At 40.2% G+C, this 27,093-nt stretch overlaps 1 protein-coding gene across 2 annotated transcripts; it reads left to right on the top strand.

The window, feature by feature from the left end:
- The first annotated feature begins 1,215 nt into the window (after window positions 1-1,215).
- LOC122613611 (nuclear hormone receptor FTZ-F1 beta) lies at window positions 1,216-27,093 on the top strand. Of its 2 annotated transcripts, none has more exons than XM_043787854.1 (8): window positions 1,216-1,267; window positions 2,320-2,605; window positions 20,911-22,668; window positions 22,968-23,258; window positions 23,321-23,470; window positions 24,335-24,437; window positions 24,499-24,653; window positions 25,210-27,093. In XM_043787854.1, the coding sequence occupies exons 3-8, from the start codon at window positions 21,025-21,027 to the stop codon at window positions 25,291-25,293; spliced, it is 2,427 nt and encodes an 808-aa protein (XP_043643789.1). In that variant the 5' UTR covers window positions 1,216-1,267; window positions 2,320-2,605; window positions 20,911-21,024; the 3' UTR covers window positions 25,294-27,093. The 2 variants fall into 2 exon arrangements, with proteins under 2 accessions (XP_043643789.1, XP_043643788.1); XM_043787853.1 differs by having other exon boundaries at window positions 1,240-1,454.

Here is a 27,093-nt window from a genome sequence, read left to right as displayed (position 1 = left end):
AGTTTTTTGGCAAATCGATAGAAATTTACAAGACAAATACAAAAATTAAAAAATATCAAAACCTTTTTCAAAAGTGTGGGCGTGGCAGTTTTAGGCGGTTTGTGGGCGTTAGAGTGGGCGTGGCAACATGAATCGACAAACTTGCGCTGCGTCTATGTCTCTGGAGTTTGTATGCTTATTCTCAACTTTCTAGCTTTTATAGTTCCTGAGATTTCGACGTTCATACGGACGGACAGACGGACGGACAGACAGACGGACAGACAGACGGACGGACAGACGGACATGGCCAAATCGACTCGGCTATTGATCCTGATCAAGAATATATATACTTTATGTGGTCGGAAACGCTTCTTTCTGCCTGTTACATACTTTTCAACGAATCTAGTATACCCTTTTACTCTACGAATAACGGGTATAAAAATAAACATTAAAAAATATTTGAAATAGTATCGAAATTTCCAATAAAAACAACGTTAAAAATACATACCTGTTCTTCGTAGATTAAAAAGGTATACTAGATTCGTTGAAAAGTATCTAAAAGGTACATATATATATTTTTGATCGGCCAAGTCGATTTGGTTATGTCCGTGTGCGCGTCCGTCCGCCTGCTCGTCCGTCCGTCCGAATGAACGCCGAGAATTTATAGAATTTAGATTTGGTAATGACATTGTTCTTGAGCTGTGTAAGTCTATTTCAAAACATTGTCACGTCCAATACAACATACATATTTTATATACATATTTTGTCGGTCAACATTTGGCGAAAAACGAAAAATGGTCCGGAATCACTCAGACTCCCGGTAGTCGAGAAACTCGACCTTATTTTCTTCATTTTTTTAATTATTATCAATAAATCCATACATATTTTGATCGTTCCAATGGCATTTTTGAAAAATATTCGCATTATAACCATAAAAAAGTGATCTTCGCCGAAGTTAAAAGCAACAGCAACGATCAATAATTTAAGAGAAAATCTAAATTAGGAAACCGGCAAAAGAAAACGCTTCAGGCGGCTTGCTCGACTATTTTGGTACCCTTTACTCATCCTTATTTAGGGAAGAATATACAAGTATAATTAAAAAAAAACTTAGCACGTCTTAAAACCAGTGTTTCAATTTTCTTAATAACCCAACGTCGCTGCCTTGACGTATTTCTTCCCGCAGTCATAGCTCCGCTCGAGAGGTGGCAGCGTCCACTATCAGCTCGCCGAAAGGTGGCAACGCTCGCTAACAGACCGAGAGCACCGCTAACAGGCTGCAACTCGACTGGTTTGTCAACAAAACAAACATTTCGCTATTTCATCGCAAGCTGGACTGTCGTGTTGCGTCGTGTGAGAACTTGTGTGGTTGTGGAATCGGATTCGAGTGGAAAACACCGTTCACGCTGGGCTGCAAGCTTTTGCGTGTTTGGGTAGACAGTTGCATTGTGTAGTTAAATCCGTGAATAAGAATATATGTATGTAATGAGTTTGAAAACCTTTTCGCCGTCAGCACAACGGGAAAACGAGAGAGCAGCAGTAGAGTTTTTGTGGCGGGTCGTCCCGCTCGCACCGCAAAGGTCGTTCGTGGCTGCGTGTGTGGTTGTGTGAAAGAGGCGGCGAGGCGAGTGGATTTCTAATGACACCAGCAGTGCACAAAAGCAGTGATTGAGATTAAAAGCTGCAGTAGCGAACCAAAGCAAATGTTAATTCCGGCTAAGTTAAAGAAAAACGAATGACTGGGGCCCGCGCAATAAGATAAAATTGAAGGTTATTCTGTGTGTGTGTGAGAGGCCCGTGTGCCAGTGTGTGCGAGCGTTCCATTGTAAACAAAAGAGCAAGTGTATTGAGCGGGGAGGGGAAAGGGAAAGAGAGAACAGACTGGCGAGAGAAAAAGAGAGTGCGCACGCTCGCTGGCCGGGCACGAAGAAAGCAGCGCACAAAGCGAACGTTAAAAATGTCAATAAACTCTGCGAAAGGTGAGGAAAACGCAACAAGAGAGCCGCAGTCGTGTAAAATAAAACCCAAGACTCAAAAAAGCAGCGAAAAGAGGCAAGTCCAGAGCAGAACTCGTGCATGTGGGGGTGCTCAAAGTGTTGGTGTGTGGAAGAGAAGAGTGCGAGTGTTGGTTCTGATTGGACAGTGGGTGCAGAAAAGTCTTTCTGGTTTCAATTCGCTTGCAACAGTTTCCGCGTTTTCAGCTCCAACAAGTTTCGTCGATTTTTCGCGGCTGCATTTTGTTTATTTTATTGTCAATTCGTTGCCTTCCTTGCTCGCTCGTTACCCCATACAAATGTGCCTGCCGCACCGCTGGATGAGTAAATTACCGTTAATAATTCACAGGTGAAAAATCCGATATTGTCGTGCAATAATTTTCTCGATTGCCACCGAGTGGCTTACAGTCGGGCACATAATGCACAAGAAATGTTGTACGCAGAATGTGCAAGAAAATTAAACAAATTCCCTACGAAAATGTGACAAACTAGAATGTGAGTCTAAAAAACAAGTACAACGTGAACTCCCAACAGCATTTGGGCGACCAATCTTATCAACACAGCAACGGAAATACATAAAAATCTTGATAGACTGAGAAAGGGACAATTGGAATACCTTAACATATTTTTAAATGGTAAGATAATCTCTTTTTCTTAAAATTAAAATGTCCCTAGTATTTCTCATGGTAAAGCAGGCAAACCCCAAACCTTAAAAATTAGGTTTATAAGATTTCAAGAGGAAGCTCTTAGAAACTGGACGAATCGTATAAACTGAACAGATCTAGTCGCGTTATTAAATACTTTCGTTCTCTTCAATAACAAGAATATAAGGGCTGTCCAAATGAATATGTCTTATGAAAAGTGCTTTTATGTTCATTGATCTTTAAATTAAAAGATTTAAGAATGATTCTGTTTCGGATGTTTATCAAGCCCAATTCAAGCGCCTAATATTCTTATTCCAATACACAGAGTCAAAGTGCGCAAAGCGCACACAGCTCACTCCCCCCACACCACAAAGAAGGCTTTTCGAACCCCTGAAATCAAAACAAATTAATTAACACCCAAAACTGGGAGTCAGTGTCGTCTGACAGACTGACTGGCCGAGCAACTTCAATTAATAAGCACTGAAATGTAACGACGCCGTTGGCCACTTGAACTACTTTCATGTGGCGAAGGCTTTAAGACCCGAACTTGGCTGACTCATTTCTTTGTTATTCAATTCTATCAAGTTCAAAAACCGGAAAAAGCTGCAGTTAAACGGCACATGTGTTATGTTTTATTGGGTACTTAAACATCAAGTTCTAAACTTTAAACCTCCCAAGTTGACTCTGTATAGCGCTTACATATATCCTCGGATCATCTGACTTTCTTGTTTGACCATCGTTGCATGTGATTTTTTTTTTAGTGCACTCGCCGGAAATTGTTTCGACAACGACTCTAAGAAGTAGAGAACAGAGACGGGTTCAGTCAGGAGAGACTGAGCGGATAGGGGGGTGGGAAGGCAATGCATGTCTGAATAGTACGGCCAAGGCACGTTTTGAACTCTACCTCTACCACACATTTCTACCAAGTCTTTAGCTCTTTGTGCTTTCGCGTGGTGTTTGACCCAGAAAAATCGAGGAACATCCAATTCTGCGGCTGCCAACGCTGCTGATGAGGCTGCGGCTGGGCCAAGTCTGGTGCTTTCGAGGAGCCGCAGAAGGGGCTGCCTCATAAACCTTTTTAAATGTCGGGCTCATTATTATTTTGACTGCGCCGCTTGTGGTTTTTGTGTTTATCAGCCGTTCTTACCGTTCAACTCTTTTCATTTTGTTAGCTGGGCCTGTCCGAAGGTTGACCGCGAGTTTGTAGGTTGATTGGCTCTGGATTATCCACTGCGGACGCTGATTCATGTTCTTGAACTCCTTTTAAATGTGCGCGGCCTCAAAGGTTAATTTAGAGCATTCGGGATCATAACTCTGGCTGAAGATGCCGAGATACTAAGGGCTGGCAACTGAATTAGCGACTTGTCCATGCGTAGCCGCCACAAACGCAATGAATGTCAGAAGGCAATAAATTATCGGGTTGGCTTGGTGAGCCTGGAGAGCCACTTCTATAAATATGAATTGTATTTCAGGTGACTGTTTCCCTGCATGCACATATTCATACAAACTTAAACTATACACATTAATATCTAATGGCACTTGTAAATAGTTTTGTTTTTGACCGGCTTTTAAGAATTATGGTTTGCACATTCGTGTCTTATGTCGGTCTCGCTGCTATCTGGTAGCTGTTAACCGGTTATAGAACATACATTCCGGTGTTCCAACCGCATCGATACCCACTCCGGCTGTCAGGGCCTCCTCCTCGGCATCGCACCACCCACTTGAAATACATAAATTAATACATGCTCATCGATGTCCGCCTGTTTCTCTCCCTGGCTTCCACTAAGTCTGCTAATTAGCAGCTAACAATTGCAGCATTGACCTCCTCACCATAATTCTTTTCTCATTCTAGCTTACGAACTGCGAAAATAGCGAGAACGGGTTTGCTTGTTCCATTGTCTAAAGCAAAAGATACAAGTGGAAGATACAGTAACATGGCAGCAGGCTTACCATGTTGTGACCTCGCCAAGAACTTTAGGGAAAAAAGTTTGGAAAAAATATATTCCTATCTGTGGTTCTCCTCTTTCTAAAACCGAGACAAAATAGCAACACACATATGTAGTTGATTGGCGTTTTTATTAATTAATAATAATAATAAACTTAATAATTATTTAATTTCATAAGTTCTTTTTATTTGCGTTTAACCTTTACTTAAGGATGGAAGTCGCGCATTCAAGGTAGATCAATTTCTCGGGCGTAATATGCATCGAAAATATAAACCGACAAGAATTACTACCTAAATCTACTAGACATCCAAAAATTGGCCCTAACTACGTCTGTACGTTTTGTTGCATTTGCTTCAGTCGCTTGTCGTTGCTGTTGCCCTCTCGTTGTTTTTGTGCCATTTTGTTTGATTTTTGCAACTGGCAACTGTGCAGCCGTTGGTTTGGTAGCCGTTGTGTGTATGCAACTATTGGCGTTTTTGGTTTGTCTATACGTGTCTATATAAACATGATTACTTTGGCCGATTTCTTGTCTTTACTCGGCTCTTTTCAGTTGGCGGTGGAAGGTGACGCGGGGCCACGAAACGAAAAACATGTTGCCAAAATGTTGTGGCTGCTGCATTGCATTTGCAGAAACCCACTCTTGTTGTTAATGGTTGTGCAACAATTGGAAGCATTTTTGGACTGCTGTTGAACTTTTGTAGCCAACCCAAAAGGAATGTTTCCTCACGTTTTAAAGTGCTTATTAATCAGATTAAACTATCTGAAATATTTCCGGCCTTGGTAGAAAAATGTTGTTATTTTGTTGAAATTTCTCCTTCACACTTCCACTAGCTGAATAACGGGTATCAGATAGTCGTGGAACTCCACTATAACGTTCTCTCTTGTTTATTAAATAACTTAAATGTAATATATGGACAGTGTTTCGCTAGAAAGGGTTTTATAACTTATCGGAGTTTGAAATGGCACATAAAAAAATAAAAAACATCAAATGCGTGGTAACTATCTAGGATTTATCTAGGATCTCGGCAGGATCTTTTACCTATTACATAAATTTCCACGAATCTAGTAAAAAAACAAGAGAGAACGCTATAGTCGACTTCCCCGACTATCTGATACCCGTTACTCAGCTATTCGAAATGCGAAGGAGAGTCTTTAGCACATACAGTTTTTGGCGGTTTTGTGGGCGTTAGAGTGGGCGTGGCAAAAAGATTTTTGGCAAATCGATAGAAATTTACTAGACTAATACAAAAAAAAATGATCAAAACATTTTCAAAAGTGTGGCGTGGCAGCTTGGGCGGTTTGTGGGCGTTAGAGAGGGCGTGGCAAAAGATTTTGGCAAATCGTTAGATATTTACAAGACTAATACAAAAATGAAAAATATCAAAACATTTGTCAAAAGTGTGGACGTGGCAGTTTTGGCGGTTTGTGGGCGTTAGAGTGGGCGTGGCAACATGAATCGACAAACTTGCGCTGCGTCTATGTCCTGAAGTCTGTATGCTTAATCTCAACTTTCTAGCTTTGTAGTTCTGAGATCTCGACGTTCATACGGACAGACGGACAGACGGACGGACAGACGACATGGCAGATCGACTCGGCTACTGATCCTGATCAAGAATATATATACTTTATATGGTCGGAAACACTTCCTTCTGCCTGTTACATACTTTTCAACGAATCTAGTATACCCTTTTACTCTACGAGTAACGGGTATAACAAGAGAGAACGCTATAGTCGAGTTCCCCGACTATCTGATACCCGTTACTCAGCTAGTGGAAGTGCGAAGAAGAGTCTTTAACGCTGACAGTTTTTGGCGGTTTGTAGGCGTTAGAGTAGGCGTGGCAAAAAGTTTTTTGCCAAATCGATAGAAATTTACAAAACTAATACAAAAATGAAAAAATATGAAAACCTTTTTTAAAAGTGTGGGCGTGGCAGTTTTAGGCGGTTTGTGGGCGTTAGAGTGGGCGTGGCAACATGAATCGACAAACTTGCGCTGCGTCTATGTCTCTGGAGTCTGTATGCTTAATTTCAACTTTCTAGCTTTTGTAGTTCCTGAGATCTCGACGTTCATACGGACAGACAGACGGACGGACATGGCCAGATCGACTCGGCTACTGATCCTGATCAAGAATATATATACTTTATATGGTCGGAAACGCTTCCTTCTGCCTGTTACATACTTTTCAACGAATCTAGTATACCCTTTTACTCTACGAGTAACGGGTATAAAAACTGCCTTGACTACCAGATACTCTTTAGTTCTACTACTTAATCCATCTTACTATCTGACGGTTTTACTGTTGTCCAGGAGCTCGTTCGATAGGTGGTTCGGTGGCTCTATGTATATCTCTCGCCAAGTTTGGAGATCTTTCCAAGTAGCGAATACCAAGTTCCTTGTGCATAAAATAGTTTTCGTGGCAAAAGTGTTCGTCGGAGACAATTCTCAGGCATTTATTTTAGAACCTCTGTATTCTTAGGCGGTTTGAGAAAAACGAACAAGAACTGTTTTGAAGATAATTAATTTAATAAAGGTCTCATTCTTAAACAAAATCTTTAAAGTCATCCACACCTACGAAACGTCGACCAGTCACTCAATTACTGTGCGCAGAGTCTACAGAATATAAAGAGTTTTCATCTTTATTCAGTTAAGGAACTTAACATCCTCCGGGCCTGGCCAGTCAAAATTGATGACCATTACCCAATTTAGTTTATGCTGAGAATAGACAATAACTTAATGAATTAAAAGAAGCTGCCTGACTTTACTGCTGGTATCAGTCTCGACTCAACTATGGTTAAAAAACGATAAATCTATAAAAATCTCATCGAATTAAAGCAAAACGTTAAAAATTGATTGGCTACAGACAAACGTCATTGAAAGCCCTATTGGATTTCACTCAAACTCGATTTTCAGCTTCAGGCTAAGCTTCCTGAATGGCAAGCTAGCTTGAAAGTTTCCGCCGTGAATACACAAAAAAACCAGACCTACAATTTTTTAAAGATCTATTCGAATGGGAGATTGAGGCTGTCTCAGCCGGGGCTAAGGAAACAGTGAACCTAATTGGGGAACTTCTCCATTCCTTTTTCTGATTTTTGTTGTTTGATGACTAATTACTTGAATATTGCCACCGTCAATAGGCTGGAGTCGCCTGAGCTACCTACAATTGAGTCTGTGATATTCTTTTATTTTTGGAATTTTCTAATCATATTCAGTGATTTCTTGATCAAAATCACTATCCGAATCGATCGAGCCTTTATTATGGCTAAAACCGAAAAGACAAAAAAATGAACATACATACAAGGTAAATAAAAATTGCATCATACATACATGTACATATGTATCGTAAATAATCGATTTCGAAGAGTCGTGGAACAAAAGACATTAAAATATTAGAATATTATGATTGTTCCAATGGCTTTGGTGAAACTGTATTAAAGGAATCTTTATACACTTTACCAGATTACCAGTGTGCTTTTTCTCTACCCGCTGCACACCTTTGTAATAACGTTAACGGTGTTGTATAAGGCATAAGTATGTATATATGTTTATTCTTGATCACGCACAAAAAACGAGTCGAGCTTGCCATGTCCGTAGTTTCTCCAATGATTTATAAAAGTTGCGCGTTTGTGGTAGGTAAGGCTCTTTTAAGTTACAATTTTTGACATTTTTGAAACCTATTGAAATGACAAACGCTTTTAAATCACCTTCAAAGGTGTTAATAGTCAATAACGCCATGCAAGTATATATTTTTTCATTTTCTTATTAGTACTGTCAATTTCTACTGATCTGCAGAAAAACTTTTTGCCACGCCCACGCTAACGACGACAAAGCGCCCAAATCTGCCACGCCCATACTTTTCAAAAATGTGAAATTTTTTCATATTTTTGTTCGTCTTGTAAATTTAACTCTATATACCAAAAATCTTTTTGACACGCCCACAAACCGCCAAAAACAGTCGGTGTTGTAATTTCTCTTCGCTCTTTCACTAGCTGAGTAACGGGTATCAGATAGTCGGGAAACCCGACTACAGCGTTCTCTCTTGTTTTTCATTTTCTTATATGTATTGTAAATTTTTATCGATCTGCAGAAAATCTTTTTGCCACGCCTGCTATAACGCCCACAAACCGCCAAAAACTGTCAGTGTGGATATTTCTCCTTTGCAGGGAAACTCGACTATAGCGTTCTCTCTTCTTCTTCTAATAATAGCTTTCTCCCAAAAACTTTTGACTACTCTCTATATTCTCATAGTTTATTAGGGACCTATTATTTTCTTTCTGCAAGCTCGATATCTCAGCGGTTCCACAGTATAAGCCAAATAAATTCGGAATGAAGCGTAGGGCCACGGGTTGTAGAAATAAACTACGCGAGAAAGAACTAAAGAAGGAATCTAACAGAAAACATCAAGGAAACTCGAAAGCAGAGAGAATACAATGATCTCCGTACACATTCGTGGGACAAACAAGACATCAAGAAGAAGAGATAAGACGCAGAAAGGCGAAGAGAAGATGGAGCAATGAGAGTCAGAAGAAGCGGAGCAGCGGACAAAGGAAAGGCCAAACACGTTCAAACCTTGGGAGAAGAAGTAGCACGACGACTTGTTGCCAAGACGTATGTACATAAGAACTCAAACCTAAGCTCAAAGTTAAATAAAAGCAAATGTTAGAAGGAGCGGAAGGCCCGAATTAGAAATTCGAGAGAGCCAGAGCCAACCAGAACAGTAAAAAACACGTCATGCTTACTGCCTTTGCTTACCCACCTTTCCTCCACCTCCTCCCACTTCTTTGATTCCGTTGCCTGTGCCAAGAACAAGTTGTAAATGAGGCAGAAAAGCAACAGAAAGGAGAGCCACCGTAAGTGCTAAAACGAAAGAGACAATCGGAGAGAAGAGAGAGAGCGAGAAGGGTCATTGGCGGCCGTTGACTTCTCGCCGATGACCTTGCCCATAAAATGTATTATTAAAAAAAGAAAAACTGGAGAAAAGGATAGAAGCACATGCACATGCACACACATACATACCACTGCAGCTTAAGAAGGAAGAGAATATTGGGGAGGTACGCGCATCTGCAGCTGCTGACAAACTGAGTCCAGCCGACTAAAAGCAGAAAAAGGGAAGAGGCAGTCGAAGCGGCAGAGGAAACGAGAAGGGGAGCTAGGGCACGGGGCCAAGGCGAATGGTTTAACGGGACTTTCCGCCAATAAATGTACATACATACATATACAAGTATCAATCGATGGAAGATTGCCATTCTTCAGATCATCCAGTGATGATATGTTAGATGTTGATTTGACAACTTAAAGTTTAGATCACTAGTTTGCAGCGCAGTGAAGGATAGATAATAGTAATATATATAATAGATAATAGTAATATATAAAATAGAAAATAGTAATAGATAAAATAGATAATAGTAATAGATAAAATAGATAATTGTAATAGATAAAATACAAAATAGTAATAGATAATAGTAATAGATAAAAATATATAATAGAAATAGATAAAATAGATAATAGTAATAGATAAAAATAGATAATAGTAATAGATAAAAATAGATTATAGTAATAGATACGTATATGTAAGCCCCACAGCTCCAGTGGTATCCAGGCTTCGATGTTTGTCATCGTGCCCTTTTACTCCTTTTTGTTAAAGATTTAAAATTATAACTAATAAAGATGAATGCTTTATTCTAGTCCGCGTTGTATATTCTCTTGTAGTGTGCAAAACACGAGTTACATTTTTTACTGAAAGTCTAGTTTTCTAGGACAGTAAACTGTCGTAGACGTTGTTCTGCAACGTTATATAAACTTTGGTTAGGAGTTCTAGCTTATTTTTTGTTTTACAGTAATTAAAGTGTTAAGTAATTGTCTCTTTTCTTCCATTGATCTGGCTCAGTGCCCAGGAGTCGTTACAGTTAGTCGATTACACAGCAAGCACATCATAAACTGCAACCTGACAAAACAGTCTGGTAAACTTGGCTTAAACTCAATAGACGCAAATTAGTTGGTTACTCGGCGGTTGAGTGCAAACACGCCTGCAGAGTGGATTGCAGCTAAGCACCAACGAAAAATGTGATCGCAACCACCTTGTCCCAAAACAACTTGCCAGTGCTGTTGTTTCGTATTCAGCAGTATCTATGTTATAATACCCGTTAGTCGTGGAGTTAAAGGGTTTACTAGATCCGTTAAAAAGTATGTAACAGGCAGTAGGAAGCGTTTCCGACCATATAAAGTATATATATTCTTAATCAGGATTTATAGCCGAGTCGATCTGGCCAGAAGCACCCGTCTGTCCGTAGGAACGTCGAGATCTCAGGAACTATAAAAGCTAGAAAGTTGAAATTCAGCATGCAGACTCCAGAGACATAGACGCAGCTCAAGTTTGTCGATTCATGTTGCCACGCCCACAAGCCGCACAAAACTGCCACGCCCACTCTGAAAAATGTTATGATATTTTTTATACCCGTTACTCGTAGAGTATTATTTATTGTATTATTATTGTTGTATTAGTCTTGTAAATTTATATCGATTGCCAAAAACCTTTTTGCCACGCGCACTCTAACGCCCACAAACCGCCAAAAACTGTCAGTGCTAAAGACTCTCCTTCGCACTTCAAATAGCTGAGTAACGGGTATGAGATAGTCGGGGAACTCGACTATAGCGTTCTCTCTTGTTTTATTTCTGTATTAGTTTTGTAAATTTCTATAGATTTGCCAAAAATCTTTTTGGCACGCCATCTCTAACGCCCACAAACCGCCAAAAACTGTCAGTGTGAAAATTTCTCCTTTGCACTTCCACCAGCTTAGTAACGGGTATCATCTAGTCGGGGAACTCGACTATAGCGTTCTCTCTTGTTTTTTTCTGTTGGCTGGCCTCGTGTACGTACATACGTGAGCTTCGCCGCTTAATTAAGCGCACGCAGCCGAACAAGCCGGAGTCGTATTCAGAGTCGCAGCCAGCGGCAACTGCAATGCCCACCCAGCAGAAGCAGCATCTAGTGAAACGAGTTCCGAGGGAGAAGAGAAGAGAGAAGCAACAAAAGACAAGCCCTGACGCAGTTGGTGTTAAGGCTTGGAAAAGTAAAAGAAGTCAGTGTGCGACACGTATTTTGTGCGTCACGCTGCCGATGGGCGGTCTCCGGATGGGATCGCTGTTCTACGAGCGTTCACGCAAGAAGTGTTGCCTTAGCTGGCTGTAGACGATGCATCAGCAGGCTGCTGAATTCGTTGTAGAAGAACTGAGGGAACAAACCCGTTCGGCTAGAATTCGTTTTTCAGAATAAAATTTAACAAAAATAGTCTAAATACAAATTTAGAACAATCGTCAATTATGTGGAAAGACATCGAAATTAGTTTGCTGATTCGGACCTTAGGACATTTCTGCATATGTAGAAGAAATTGCTCCGTCACTTTGCAATTGTGGCAGCATGCGCAATGGCGGCTAAGCCCAAATTTATTAAAACAAATATAAAAATTAATACAATAATAACAATCGATTCCAGATTCCAAATTTGTATCCCGTTAAGAAATGTTTGTATATCGATACTATTCTTCAATGTTTTCCCTTTAGTACTGTCAATATTGTTCTGTTGTGAAGTTATGGAATCAACTTCATCTACTGTCCTTAAACAGGTTAAAGTCAATATACTGGTCAAATGCCTCAACTATTACCCAAGTAAAGAGTGTGTTAGGGAGATGAAGATATGCAAGTAGAACAATCGCATGCAGATGGGTATAGAATAAACCCATGTACAATTAAAATCTGCATATTCAAACCCATTTCTAGCCAATATAGTATCGACCTCTGGATTATAAATTCATTTTTAATATATCAGCAATGCAAGGCAAGCTTTCAACTTTTTACAAAGTTTGCGTATCTAAAAACCATATTCGTAACGACCTTGTTGCTGGCGGAGCAGCGTCGACAGCTTAGCAAAAATACTAAGGACAAGTTTTATAAATAAACTTTCGTGAGATATACGACTTCTCACTCCAGTTTAAGTTATCTTTTATTGATACTGATAGTGTGCGAAGCTCGATAATGGCGATTCAGTGAAGGCCTCAGTACTGATAAAGCCGCAGATGACGGCAAATGGAAATGCAGAAATGTTCTGCATGCGGAAAGCGGGGGAAACGTGTGCCACTCCTAACAATGCAAAAACAAGAGAGAATGCTATAGTTGGCTTACCTGACTATCAAATACCCGTTACTTAGCAAGTGAATGTGCGAAGCAGAAGTTTCAACATTGCCGGTCTTTTGGCGGTTTATGGGCGTTAGAGTGGGCGTGGCAAAATACATTTTGGCAAATCTACAAAAAGTTTTGGGCGGTTTATTGGCGTTAGGGCGTGGCAAAAAGTTTTTTGGCAAATCGATAAAAGTGTAGGCTTGGCAGTTTTGGGCGGCTTGTGGGCGTTAGGGGCGTTGCAAAATGTGGTTAGGCACATCGATACAAATTTACGAAACTAATACAAAAAATTGTTTAAAAGTGTGGGCGTGTCAGTTTTGGGCGGAGATCTCCACGTTCATACGGACATTTATAAGGAAGGACAGACGGACATGGCCAGATCGGCTATTGATCCTGATCAAGAATATATATTACCTTATATGGTCGGAAACGCTTCCATCTGCAAGTTACATAATTTTCAACAAATCGAGTATACTCTATTACTCTACGAGTAACACTAATCATAAAGCAAACAATAATACAAAGGCGCAGGCATACCGGTTCCTGTTTGTCGAACGGTAAACTGTAATTGCTACGCGGACGACAAATACCTGCCTGCAACATTGCGGTTCCCCGAAATCGTCAGGACTCCTCCGCAATAAGGTGGAGTCATCATGAAGCTGGGGGTTTCAGGTACTACGAATATGACTAGGTCGTTAGATTGGTGTTTGCGTTGTTTGCGACGTTGACAAAGTTATCTTCTGGTTTCCAATACTAGGCGACCAAACTTGTTCGCTTTGCTCACTGCGTTTTTGAGCTTGCGAAGTTGCAAAGTACACTTGAAAAAATGTAAACGGCTTTTCTGTGTTTGGAATATCATTTTTTCATTAGGAAACCGATAACTTCATCCGTTGTGAATCGTGAAAATATACATTTCATACTCTTTAAAGTCCATAGAAAAAGAAACTAGGTGATTTCGCTAATCTTCTATGTACCCATTGAATATTTATTTCCCCCTTTCTTAAATATATATTATCTTACTCTTTCAGTGCAATTGTTGCACTGATACCGGTTTTCTATATACTTTGTACGCCATTTTTATATTTTTTGCTATTACAAGGCAAAAGTGGCTATATTGATCTCGGACAAGAAACGCACCTGTTGAAAACGAACAAGAGAGAACGCTATAGTCGAGTTCCCCGACTATCTAATACCCGTTACTCAGCTAGTGGAAGTGCGAAGGAGAGTCTTCACCACTGACAGTTTTTGGCGGGTTTTGGGCGTTAGAGTGGGCGTGGCAAAAAGTTTTTTGGCAAATCGATAGAAATTTACAAGACTTATACAAAAATGAAAAAATATCAGAACATTTTTCAAAAGTGTGGGCGTGGCAGCTTTGGGCGGTTTGTGGGCGTTAGAGTGGGCGTGGCAACATGAATCGGCAACATGAATCGACAAATTTGCGCTGCGTCTATGTCTCTGGAGTCTGTATGCTAAGTCTCAACTTTCTACCCTTTGTAGTTCCTGAGATCTCGACGTTCATACGGACAGACAGACGGACGGACAGACGGACATGGCCAGATCGACTCGGCTATTGATCCTGATCAAGAATATATATACTTTATATGGTCGGAAACACTTCCTTCTGCCTGTTACATACTTTTCAACGAATCTAGTATACCCTTTTACTCTACGAGTAACGGGTATAAAAATGCAAGAAGATATGCACCGGAACTTTAAATAGATGGAAACTAAAGTAACACATTGTCTTGCAGCGCACATTTTTGTGTCATATCTAACCTGTTGGATTTTGCAGCAGAACTTAGCAATTTGTTTGCCATTTTCCACAAGCCGACTTCTGTTGCACATTATGCTAATGACCTGCCGCCGTTCGCCTCGTCTTGGCCCCTTTCCAACCCTCTTCCAGCCGAGGTGATTAATCAAAAGCTCGCAACACCCGCAAAATTATGCCCCATTGCCAGGCAATCCGATTTGCCATTGTTGTGCCCATAAAATTACATATGTATGTATACCCGCTCTGCAGCAAACCTGATCTCGGTTTGTTTCTTAGTCAATTGGCGAAAGGTGTGTGAGTCCGTATCTGTATCTGGGACACCTCAGTGTGTCCGAGGAGTCCGTGAGTCTTTGAAGGTTATTCTTACTGCAGTTAAACGAAATATTATTGGCAGCATCGTAGAAATGTCCGATGAACTTTGTTAATACTAATAACACGGTATAATTCGTTTTTTAAAAGCATATAGTTTTTCGACCTACATTATATTTATTAGACGAAATCGGATGACACGCATCTTTTTTATGTCGAATTTCCCACAAGCAATCTCATAGATAAGAAAAAAAAAATTAAGTTGTTAGCCATTGCCAAATCTAGCCAGTTCCGCTGGTCCCCCCCCAAAAGAACAACCCACCAACCCCAATCGCCGTGCTCACCACTTTTATGTTACTCATAATTGAATCCAAATTCGTATACAGTGGGCAAAATTCCACGCCAAGAAGGACAATATCCACCCCCAATGAGGAGGCCCGCGGTTGCAAGGGATAAAATGAACGAAGAGTCCTACCCTGGTAGCTTTTGCCCCATAAAGCATGTCAATGTGATGAATATTATTGACGTGAACTTCCACCCACACAAAACACAAACTCAGAACAGGGCAGATAAGTGCGTCATTTTCATTTTACGGGCGCACATTTTTGCAAAAACAAAAAGAATCAAAAAAATAGAAAAACCCGAAGGTCAACCCCTTTTTTCAAAACGCTAAGGGGATTTCTCCGCGGAGCTAAAATTGCTTTCGACGTGCTGTCAAAGTCAGAACCTGTAAAAAAAATCAAAAAAAAGCAGACGAACGCTGTGGGTGGGTTTTTTTTAACTTGAATTCCTGTACGAATTCGATTATTGATACCAGTTACTCCTGAAACAAAACCTATGTATGTATGTATAAGCAATTATGCATTCCTGCAAAGATCTGCATTACCATTAGGAAAGCACGCATCCTTATCACTGGTCTTGGTCAGAAACCAAAGCATCATTGTATGTACATGTGAAGCGATAATTGATCTTGGGCAATTGATAATGGTCAATTCGGTCATACTGCTCACTGAGCTTTTCATGTCCTTTTCTCTCGCCCAAGACCCAATGCTATACTAGGCATCCATTTGATTCAATTTGTGTTCCATTAGTCAGAACCGCTGCATAAGCACCGAGCTCCAAGTGTAACAACACTTCCGCCCGAAAGTGCTCTTATTCGTCAGCAAAAAAAATGAAGCCCCATCTGTATGGGTACAGTTCTATCTTCGGGATACAGCAACAACGAAAGGGACAAGGGCCAAAACCGGAAACCGAGAGGCCTAAAAGAGAAGCCATCATCGAAACTTCGCTTGGTTGTATTTGTCGGGCTATCCACATGAGTATGGACGAACGTGTGTTTTCTATGTGTATGCACGAGTAGTTTCCAAAAGTCGACAGACGAAAATCAGCATAAATCGAGCGCTGACCACTAACTCTCTCCCTCTCACTTTTGCGGCGCTCCCACGTAACTTTAGCTGAGAGTCAATCTTGTGCCTCTTTCTTTCTTTATACACACACATATGTACTCGGAAAGGCAATTTTGTTTATTTTCTTTTCTGCCAATTTCGCACATGCGAGACATCATCACCAAGAGTATTTCTGTTCTTTCTTAACCCCGAAATAAATAGCTCGCGCTAAGCGCTCTCTCACCATCTCTTTTTTTCTGTCTGCCCCATCTTTTGCGTGCCGGCAGCGCATGTGTACGTTTAACTTTGTGTGTCTCTCCGAGTGCGGGTGTGTGTGGAGCGGATTTCGGTGCTGCGTCTTCTTCTTCGGGGTTTGCTTCGCCGCCGTCGCTATAGTTGTTGTTGTTTTGTGCAAGGTCGTTTGCGTACAAAATTCAACATTATTTGAAGGTCGTCCTTTGCTTGTTCTGCGCGTCGCTTTTTACTCGTTCGCTCTCTCTCTCTTTCCCAGTGGTCTTTTTCCCCTCTGTCCCTCTCTGTCGCTGTCTCGATTTTGTCTTTGTGCAGTGCGTGGGTTGTTGCCTCCGCTAAGCACATCGAAATTGCCATAGTGGTTTAGGGAGGGAAAGAGTGTATATTCTTGATCAATAACCAAATTCCAGCCATTCTAATTAAAAAGTAAAGAGCAACTAATATTGTAACCCCCGCTAGGAGGGTTTTTGACACGCTTTATGACAAACAATTTTATTGTAAATACGACATTTATCACAAAAGTCTGCAGTTGGCGGTGGGTTATTGTACCTTAAATTTATGAAAATTTTATCCCATCTGCCATGTGACTCTTTCGCTTGGCCGGTAGCTTCATTGCTTCGCCGCTCCATCGTCGCGGGTCGATGACATTTTTCGTTGCTGGCCATTGCCGATGATTTCTATAATTCTTAAGCTATTGTATGTGCGCAGAGCGAGACGGATAGACAAGGAAGAAAAGAGATGGAGAGCGGTAAGCGAGCAAAAGGGAACTAGCAGGGCTGATAAGAACTGAATGAAGCCCACACGCACATATGTACATATGTATGTGCATACATACATTTATGGACATTGATAAGTGGTTCTTTAAATGCGGCTCGTGGGTGAAATCAATTAACCCAAGTGCCATAAAATGGTCGGGAAAGGTCGCTAGAAAGGGCGGCAGTAGGTGGCATTGACCTTATTGTTGTTGGTCTCTCTCAACATCCTATTAGCGGCCTTTGTTTGTGTTGCTAGGCGCATAAGGTGTTTAAGATATACACAAAATACTAACGAACAAAACTACGTAAATGGAATTATAATAAGAAATTGCTTTAGTAACAGCAAAGAAAGTTTATTCTATTACCTTTAATTTATTTGATGTTATACCCGTTACTCGTATAGTAAAGATACGTTGAAACTCAAGTAACAGGTACACGGAATAGTTTCCGATATTCTATGTAATCTTTATCAGAATCAATTACCGAGGCGATCTGGCCATGACCGTCTATCTGTCCATATGAACTCTGTGATCTCTGGAACTAGATGCAGCCCACAGACGTTTTCAAACAACCAATGTTTTAAATTTTCAATGAAAATTGACTAATATAGGATAATATCAATACAAAAAACGTTAGGTTAATTCATTTCATTTTTCAGAAAAAAATAAATGTGAAATGGGACAAAATATTACTCGGTCAAAATGGTAGTGGTAAATCTTTTAAAAATCATCACAGCCAAAACAAATCGTTTATGGATTGAATGATTAAGACTATGAAATAGCATTATATTTAAGGTTTATTTTGGTATTTTGTTTTATGTCCTCGGATTTTATTCTGGCATTTCTTCAAAGGAATAGGTTTTAAGGACAAGTTTACTTCGAACGGTAACGCAAAACACTTTATTTAAACACTTTCACTTTCGCTCTGATTACATAGGACTTTGAAAAATTATGTGGTTAAGGATGAAAAGTGGTGAAAGTTTTTAAATAAACATTTTTATAATTTTGTCTGATGGGGAAGGTGGGCGTACCATCACAATATGTAAATATTCTTGGTAAAAATACTCGTCGAGTGACACCTTAATAGTTGCTAATTCTGTGAAGTCTGTCTGCAGCAAAACGTTATTTTTTAAAATTCTAAAATATTTTAATATCTGTTAAACAGTTTGATAGGACAAACTTTAGTTCTACTACTTTCGTAAGTACTTTTTCACTACTTTTGTGAGATAATATTTAGTTAGTGAATTATAAATAGCAGCATTTCCTCCGCCCATAACTTCTAAACACCTAGAGCTAGTGCTAAATATTTTTTTTTTATTATACTTTGAATCTTCTTGTAGAAGAACTAACAATAAGTTTAAAATTCTTACCTATAAAATTTAAGTCACTTTGGATGTTTTCGTTCCGAACTTACCACTGTACCCCAGTTGTGGTTCTCAGAATCTTTGATTGTGCTCGCTGTATGATGTCAATACTGCTGTTGCTGGCATTGCCCCATAACTGTGAGCCATAGGTCCAGATAGGTTTCAATAGAGAATTGTAGAGTAAGACCTTGTGATCTAGGCTGAGCGCAAAACCAGAGTTGATGAGCCAGTGTAAGCTGTTGGCTTTGAGCTTTTTGGCTTGAATGTGCCTGCGCCATGTAAGTCTTCTGTCAAGGTGGACTCCTAGGTACGCTACCCCATCTGCTTTCGGGAGTGGTATGTTGTTCAACAAGAGTGGTGGGCAATCTTGTTTATTTAGCGTAAACGTCACGTGCTTGCATTTTTGCTCGTTTACTTTTATTCGCCAGTCAGAGAGCCACTTCTCAATGTCGATGGGGTGCAATGCAATGTTCCTTGGATTGGGGACCTTGAACAGCTAAGGATTGCTGTATCGTCGGCCAATGTGGATACCGTTAAGCGACTTTTTGTAGGGATGTCGGCTGTATAGATGAGGTATAAGGTAGGCCCAAGAACGCTGCCTTGGGGGACTCCAGCCTCAATCTTATGATCAGTGGAAGTGGCAGTGTTGCACCGTACTGCAAACTTTCTGTCATAGAGGTAAGTCTTTAGAAGTTTGTGTGTGCTTTGGGGTAGGGCTGTTTTAACTTTAAACATTAGGCCGTCAAGCCAGACTCTGTCGAATGCTTGGGATACGTCTAAAAATACTGCTGTACAGTATTCGCGATTTTCAAATGCAGTTCTTATTTCCGTTGTTATACGATTCACCTCTTCAATGGTTCCGTGGCTTTCCCGAAATCCAAATTGATGGGCTGGGATTATTTTGTGGGTTCTCAGATGTAGATTAAGTCGGATCAGCAGGCATTTTTCGAATAGTTTCGAAATACATGAGAGCAGACTTATTGGTCTGTAAGATAAAGGGACATTGTGGTCCTTACCAGGCTTTGGATTCATTATGATAATCGATCTCTTTCATCGAAAGTAACCATGTTTGGTGATGGCATTGAAGAGCTGGGTTATGTAGCGCACTGCAGAGTGTGGCAGCTCGATGATCATTTCCGGTGTTATAAGGTCGCAGCCGGGGGATTTTTTCGGGCTGAGGGGGGATTTTTGTGGACGAAACACAATTCTGGTGCCACGTTAGGGGTGAGGACAGTAGCGCGAATGTGTTAGTAGCCTGGTTTGGCGTGAATACATTTTATAGGTGTGAGGCGAATGTGGTGGCTTTGCGGAGAGTTGAGTGGGCTCTCCACAGTGACTTATGTTTTGTACCTTTTGGTGTGAGTGGCTCTATGTATCGGCACTGATCGTCTTCCTCCTGTTATTTCACGGTAGGTAGTGCTAAGTGTCATTGAAAAGGCATTTCCAAACGCTAGCTATATTTTTCAAACGAATTTTACCCTACTCAGCTAGTGGAAGTGCAAAGGAGAGTCTTTAACACTGACAGTTTTTGGCGGTTTGTGGGCGTTAGAGAGGGCGTGGCAAAAGTTTTTTTGGCAAATCGATAGAAATTTACAAGACTAATATACAAATGAAAAAATATCAAAACATTTTCAAAATTGTGGGCGTGGCAGTTTTGGGCGGTTTGTGAGTATTAGAGTGGGCGTAGCAACATGAATCAATAAACTTGCGCTGCGTCTATGTCTCTGGAGTCTGTATGCTTAATCTCTACTTTCTAGCTTTTGTAGTTCCTGAGATCTCGACCTTCATACGGACGGACAGACAGACATGGCCAGATCCAGCCGTACTGATCCTGATCAAGAATATATATACTGTATATGGTCGGAAACGCTTCCTTCTGCCTGTTACATACTTTTCAACGAATCTAGTATACCCCTTTTAACGGATATAAAAATGGTTCAAAAGTGTTGGCGTGGCAGTTTTGGGCGGTTTTAGTGGGGCAGTTTTGGGTGGTTTGCATTAAAGTGTGTGTATCAACATGTGTAAAATAAAAAAAACTGCGTTGTGTCTACCTCTCTGGAATCTGCATGCTTAACCATTTTCTAGCTTTTATAGTTCCTAGTTAGGGTCAATAGCGGAGTCGGTCAGGCCATGTCCGTTCGTGTGCGGATTTTAGAGACAGACGCAGCGCAAGTTTTGTTTAACAATTTATATTATTATTATTATTATTTCTTTAAAATAAATAATAACTTTCAAAATTGTTGGTCGTTTTTGAACTTTAAAATTATCTTTCTCTCATTCCCCTACAACTACTTATCGTTGATTGGAAGTTTATATACCTTTTACAATTTGTTTGATCTTTTAAGTTTTACAACACAATGGAACTGCATCAGCGACACCTCTCAAACTTTTACAAATTGCACAACTGAAAATAGTCTTTGATAAATATATAAAATATAAAAAATTGCTACTGAAACAAGATGCCAAACATGTCCAGCACCAAAGCGGAGCAACAAAGTGGTCCTATTGGAGGTAGTAGCGGCTATCAAGTACCGGTCAACATGTGCACCACCACAGTGGGGACTACGACGACCACTTTGGGGAGCTCCGCTGGAGGAGCCACTGGATCCCGACACAACGTGTCCGTGACAAACATCAAGTGCGAGCTAGACGAACTACCGTCACCAAACGGAAACATCGTGCCGGTTATCGCAAACTACGTTCACGGTAGCTTGCGCATTCCACTCAGTGGACAATCAATTCATAGGCAGTCCGACTCGGAGGAGGAACTAGCGAGTATTGAAAACTTGAAGGTTCGGCGAGGGACGGCGGTGGATAAAAATGGTCCTCGTCCAATGTCCTGGGAGGGCGAGCTGAGCGATGCTGAGGTTAACGGGGTCGAGGAGCTGATGGAAATGGAGCCAACAATTAAGAGCGAGGTGGTCACCGCTGTTGCACCCCCACAGCTCGTCTGCGCCCTACAACCGATAAAAACAGAGCTAGAGAACATTGCAGGAGAGATGCAGCTTCAGGGGAAGTGTTACCCCCTGTCCAAGACACAGCATCACGCTGCCACAAAATTAAAACTTGCCCCTACGCAAAGTGACCCAATCAATCTCAAGTTCGAGCCACCTTTGGGAGATAATTCTCCGCTTCTGGCTGCACGTAGTAAGTCCAGCAGTGGAGGCCATTTACCACTGCCCACGAATCCCAGTCCCGACTCCGCCATACATTCCGTCTACACGCACAGCTCCCCCTCGCAGTCGCCTTTGACGTCGCGCCACGCCCCCTACACTCCGTCTCTGAGCCGCAACAACAGCGACGCCTCGCACAGTAGCTGCTACAGCTATAGCTCCGAGTTTAGTCCCACACACTCGCCCATTCAAGCGCGTCATGCCCCACCTGCCGGTACACTCTATGGGAACCACCATGGTCTTTACCGCCAGATGAAGGTGGAAGCCTCATCCACTGTGGCATCCGGTGGACAGGAGGCCCAGAATTTAAGTATGGACTCTTCCTCTAGCAACCTGGACGCAGTGGGCTTAGGATCATCGCACCCCGCATCTCCGGCGGGCATATCCCGTCAGCAGTTAATCAACTCGCCTTGCCCCATTTGCGGCGACAAGATCAGCGGATTCCATTACGGGATTTTCTCCTGCGAGTCCTGCAAAGGCTTTTTCAAGCGCACCGTTCAAAATCGCAAGAACTACGTGTGCGTGCGTGGAGGACCATGTCAGGTCAGCATTTCCACTCGCAAAAAATGTCCCGCCTGCCGCTTTGAGAAGTGTCTGCAGAAGGGAATGAAGCTAGAAGCGATTCGGGAGGATCGAACCCGTGGTGGCCGCTCCACATACCAGTGCTCCTACACGTTACCCAACTCAATGCTCAGTCCGCTGCTTAGTCCCGATCAAGCAGCAGCAGCTGCCGCCGCCGCAGCTGTGGCAAATCAGCAGCAACCGCACCAGCGACTGCATCAACTAAATGGATTTGGAGGTGTACCCATTTCCGGGTCTACTTCTCTTCCAGCCAGTCCAAGCCTGGGAGGAACTTCGATCAAGTCGGAAGAGATGACGGAGAAGGGCAAGCAAAGTCTCCGAACGGGAAGCGTACCACCACTACTGCAGGTAAGTCAACCTTTCTCCGATGTAAGTATATTGAAAAGATACGAGGTTTTATATGAATTATATTAAGTGTACAATTGTTTTAATCGATTCAATTTATGTGATATAAGAACAGTGTCAAAATTTGTTCAGAAAATAAAATGAATTGTGTTTTTTAAAATTATTTAATTTTGCTGTACTAGTAATATTTGTTTAATGATTGTAAATAACAGAAACAATAATTAATACAAATTATTCGTACAACCAAAAGCTACTATTTCATATTGGAAATTAAGTTCTGCAATTTTTCTCGTCCCCTTCAGGAAATCATGGATGTGGAGCATCTGTGGCAGTACACCGATGCCGAGCTGGCCCGCATCAACCAACCACTGTCCGCATTCGCCTCTGGCAGCTCTTCTTCATCGTCATCGTCAGCCACATCCTCGGGCGCCCATGCACAACTTACCAATCCACTACTGGCTAGTGCTGGTCTCTCGTCCAATGGCGAGAACGCCAACCCTGATCTAATCGCCCATCTCTGCAACGTGGCTGATCACCGTCTTTATAAGATCGTCAAATGGTGCAAGAGTTTGCCGCTTTTTAAGAACATTTCGGTTTGTATGACTCTCTTTGTCAGATCCATCAAGTTTGGTTTACATGATGCTTGCCCTTTTAGATTGATGACCAAATCTGCTTGCTCATTAATTCGTGGTGCGAGCTGTTGCTCTTCTCCTGTTGTTTTAGATCAATTGATACCCCCGGAGAGATTAAAATGTCACAAGGCAGGAAGATAACCCTATCGCAGGCCAAATCAAATGGCTTGCAGGTAAGTTTATTCGAACTTCGAATTCGTAATTTATCTATTGCGTTGACAAAAAGTTCTATAAATTTGTGTCGGATATACCTCTTTAATTGATTTAACATTTTATTCAACATAATAGCTATAACTACGATAAGGAATAAATTAATTTGTATGGCTCCTTGTGCGTATACTTATATACATATATTACTTGTGCAGTTAAGGGGTATACTATATTGGTTGAAAAGTATCAAACAGTTAGGACGCAGTGCTCCCGACACCACGAATTACCTAAGTAGATATAAAGCATGTATATTTTATTTTTGCGGACGCAACCCTACTTTGCTTCATAAGATTACTACGGTCACATACGCATAAAATTATTTCTTTCACACTTCTGAAAAGAGATTGTTATACCCGTTACTCGTAGAGTACTCGAACGCCCACATACCGCCCAAAACTGCCACGCCCACTTTTAGGAAAAATGTTTTGATATTTTTTCATTTTTTTGTTAGTCTTATCAATTTATATCGAGCTGTCAAACAACTTTTTGCCACGTCCACTCTAACGCCCACAAACCGCCAAAGACTGGCAGGGTTAAAATTTCTCCTTTGCACTCCCACTACTGGGTAACGGGTATCAGTAGTCGGGAAACTCTTGTTTTTTAATCTTTTCATTTATCACGCCAATTTTTTTTCGATATGTCAAAAACAGTTTGGCCACTACCCCTCCTTTAGCGACCTTTATAGGGTCGGATGTCTTTACAGGTACATTCTTTTCAACGGATTTTGTTAGGCCTTCCAGCCCGATTTTTTTTGCTAAATCAATTTTTGAAAATGTATCTTTGAATCCTAATAATTATTAGCAATAACACCACTGTATTTATTTTAGACCTGCATTGAACGGATGCTCAACCTAACAGATCACCTGAGGCGGTTGCGCGTTGATCGCTACGAATATGTTGCCATGAAAGTCATTGTGCTGTTGCAGTCAGGTAACATATAAATATAATAATAGTGCGCGCCACGGTTAACCAAGCATTTGTGTCTTCTCAGATACGACAGAGTTACAGGAGGCGGTAAAGGTGCGCGAGTGTCAGGAAAAGGCATTGCAGAGCTTGCAAGCTTACACCCTGGCGCATTATCCCGACACGCCGTCAAAGTTTGGGGAGCTTCTGCTACGCATTCCTGATTTGCAAAGAACGTGTCAGGTAAGTGTTGCGTGTTTATCGAGATATACATATCCAACAAAACGCCTCTTAACGAGTTGAAAACTAGTAATGACCGCACTTTCAACATACAGCTAACAAATTTCAGTATCTAATATGTAATCATTCAGAACACTTTATCAAAATATTTGTTGACCATCACATGCATTTTCTATTGAAGCGTGTCAAATAAGTAAATTTTAGATATTGTACTTATTTATTATATTAAAATGAAGTTATGTAGCAGATAGACAAATAAAATGATAAAAATGCTTAGAAATATCTTTTGAACGGAGAATCGGATTTAAACAAATGACGTGTCAATCAAGGCGCATTTTTAACTTGAACTTTTAAATATTTTTTGTGGGTGGTGAAACCCAATACCACCCCCATCAGCTCCAATTTAAACTTTCACTTTTTCTCCTGAACCATATATTCTTTTCAAAGTCTTTCGATTGGTGTATTACTCGTTATGAACGGTGTCGTCACTACGTGGACTGCCGTCAACAGTGATATGTGAGAATTATTACCACATGTCTAATAATTTGTTTCTCAACAGCTTGGCAAGGAGATGTTAACGATCAAGACTCGCGATGGAGCTGATTTCAATTTGTTAATGGAGCTCTTGCGCGGAGAGCATTGACAATTGATTACTGAGACGGAAATCTTCTACCATTGGCAAAACAAGTTTTACATGTTTAGTATTAGATATATATATTCTAGAGATAACATCCTTACTGTAAGTTCTGAAAACATGTGCCTAAAAACCAAAGCCACGATAGCAGTCACATCAGGCCCACTGGTCGAGATTGAATCCAAGAGCAAGATTGCCAAATTTTTACACCAATATATATTTTGATATGAGCCATGTGCAGGGCCCCCAATGGCTGTTGTTGTCGGCTAAAGTTTCAGTAAGAAAAGTATATAGTATGTAGTAGATTTTGCTATTTATACATATATGACTTATGTATAGTGTAAACTAAAGCACACATGGAAAATGAAAAGACTAAACAAATTTATTTAAAAATAACTTGTATTATTATAGAAGAAGAAAAACAAAAAACTCAAAGGCAGAGAAGGAAATTTACTTAAAGCAGGAGCCACATTTTTATATTTTCTTATATAAAGAAATTTTCAATGTATTTTAAATAAAATGCCGAAAACGATTCGATTTGATGAAGAGCTGCTAGAATTTTTAATAATATATCTATATATTGATTATTACAAGACGGATAAGTGTATCCAATGTTTAAATGTTGTAGCGTATAGTTTTAGTGCAATTTCACACATGTCTACAAACATGAATATTCAGCGAGATATGTCTGCAAACTATTATAAAGCAAAAGACCACTCGAAATAGCCATCACTGGTTGGCTAAGACTATTCCAGTTATGCTGTTTGTTGCATAAAAAACCACAACTTCATACATTAATTAAATGTATAATTTTATATTGAAGTTTTAGATTTGTATTAACTTTTACCTTATTATTACGATTATTATTATTACTATTTTTATTATTATTATGTAACGCTGACTTAAATAGCTGAAGAAAATCCTGCAACAGGATTTAAAACATATAAATACACAAATCATTATAACATGAACACTTTTTTTGCCTATATATTAGATAGTTTGATATGTACTTTGCATATGTATGCATGTGTATGTATGTGAGTACGTACTATAAAAATTCCTGTCCCACCAGAAAAATCACACGCAATACAAAATTCCAAAATAATAAACTCTTATCTACAAAGAAAGATAAAAAGACAAATAAATGAATATAAGTTAGTGGCCGGGAGTCCAAAAGTATTGGCTAAAAATATTAAACAAATTTCAACATAAAGTTTATGGTTTTGCATTGCTAACCCCTTCAGTTTGAAAAGAATTTTAGCATAATAAATTCTTTATCCGATTTGGATGTATTTGCCATTTTTTTCTTTGCTTTAATCCGTTGTATCTATAAATTATGAGGATATTAGTTCATATTGATCTTGTTCTTCTGATGTACACCTCTTCTGTACGTTAATAAAAATCATAAGTATAATTGAAATTAGGTAAATGTCCTTATAAAGAAAGGGCTCTAATAAATTTTAATTTACAGTTTAGCATAGTTAATTGACTAAGCCCACTAAAATCAAAAATATTTTATTATTTACTAAGCATAGTACACGAAAACAATTTGGAATGTTTATTACGCTAACAGCACACACGTGTGTATACATTTTTTTCTACTAACCGATTTTTTTCTACTAAGGTTCATAAAATACCTTTTAAAAACAAAGTTAAAACAAACATAAAACCCATAGCGCAATATTGAATGTGAAACAGTTTTCTTTGCGTGCGATGTTTGCTTCAGCCACGTACAAATTCATCCTTTAGCAAATATAAAACTAAATTTTGCTTTTAAATAAATTTAATAAGTAAAATTCAAACTATAAT

This window comes from Drosophila teissieri, chromosome 2R (genome assembly GCF_016746235.2).
Source record: "Drosophila teissieri strain GT53w chromosome 2R, Prin_Dtei_1.1, whole genome shotgun sequence".
Classification (NCBI taxonomy): Eukaryota; Metazoa; Arthropoda; class Insecta; order Diptera; family Drosophilidae; genus Drosophila; species Drosophila teissieri.
The sequence above is the reverse complement of the archived record's forward strand: the minus strand, read 5'-3'. Positions and strand labels throughout refer to the sequence as shown.

What these genes read in the sequence shown, in the direction of transcription:
- LOC122613611 (XM_043787854.1), top strand. Translation starts at nt 21,025, where the DNA reads ATGCCAAACATGTCCAGCACCAAAGCGGAGCAACAAAGTGGTCCTATT. An exon ending in GCGTACCACCACTACTGCAG is followed by an intron (nt 22,669 to 22,967) that starts GTAAGTCAACCT and finishes CGTCCCCTTCAG; the next exon opens with GAAATCATGGATGTGGAGCA. An exon ending in CGCTTTTTAAGAACATTTCG is followed by an intron (nt 23,259 to 23,320) that starts GTTTGTATGACT and finishes TTGCCCTTTTAG; the next exon opens with ATTGATGACCAAATCTGCTT.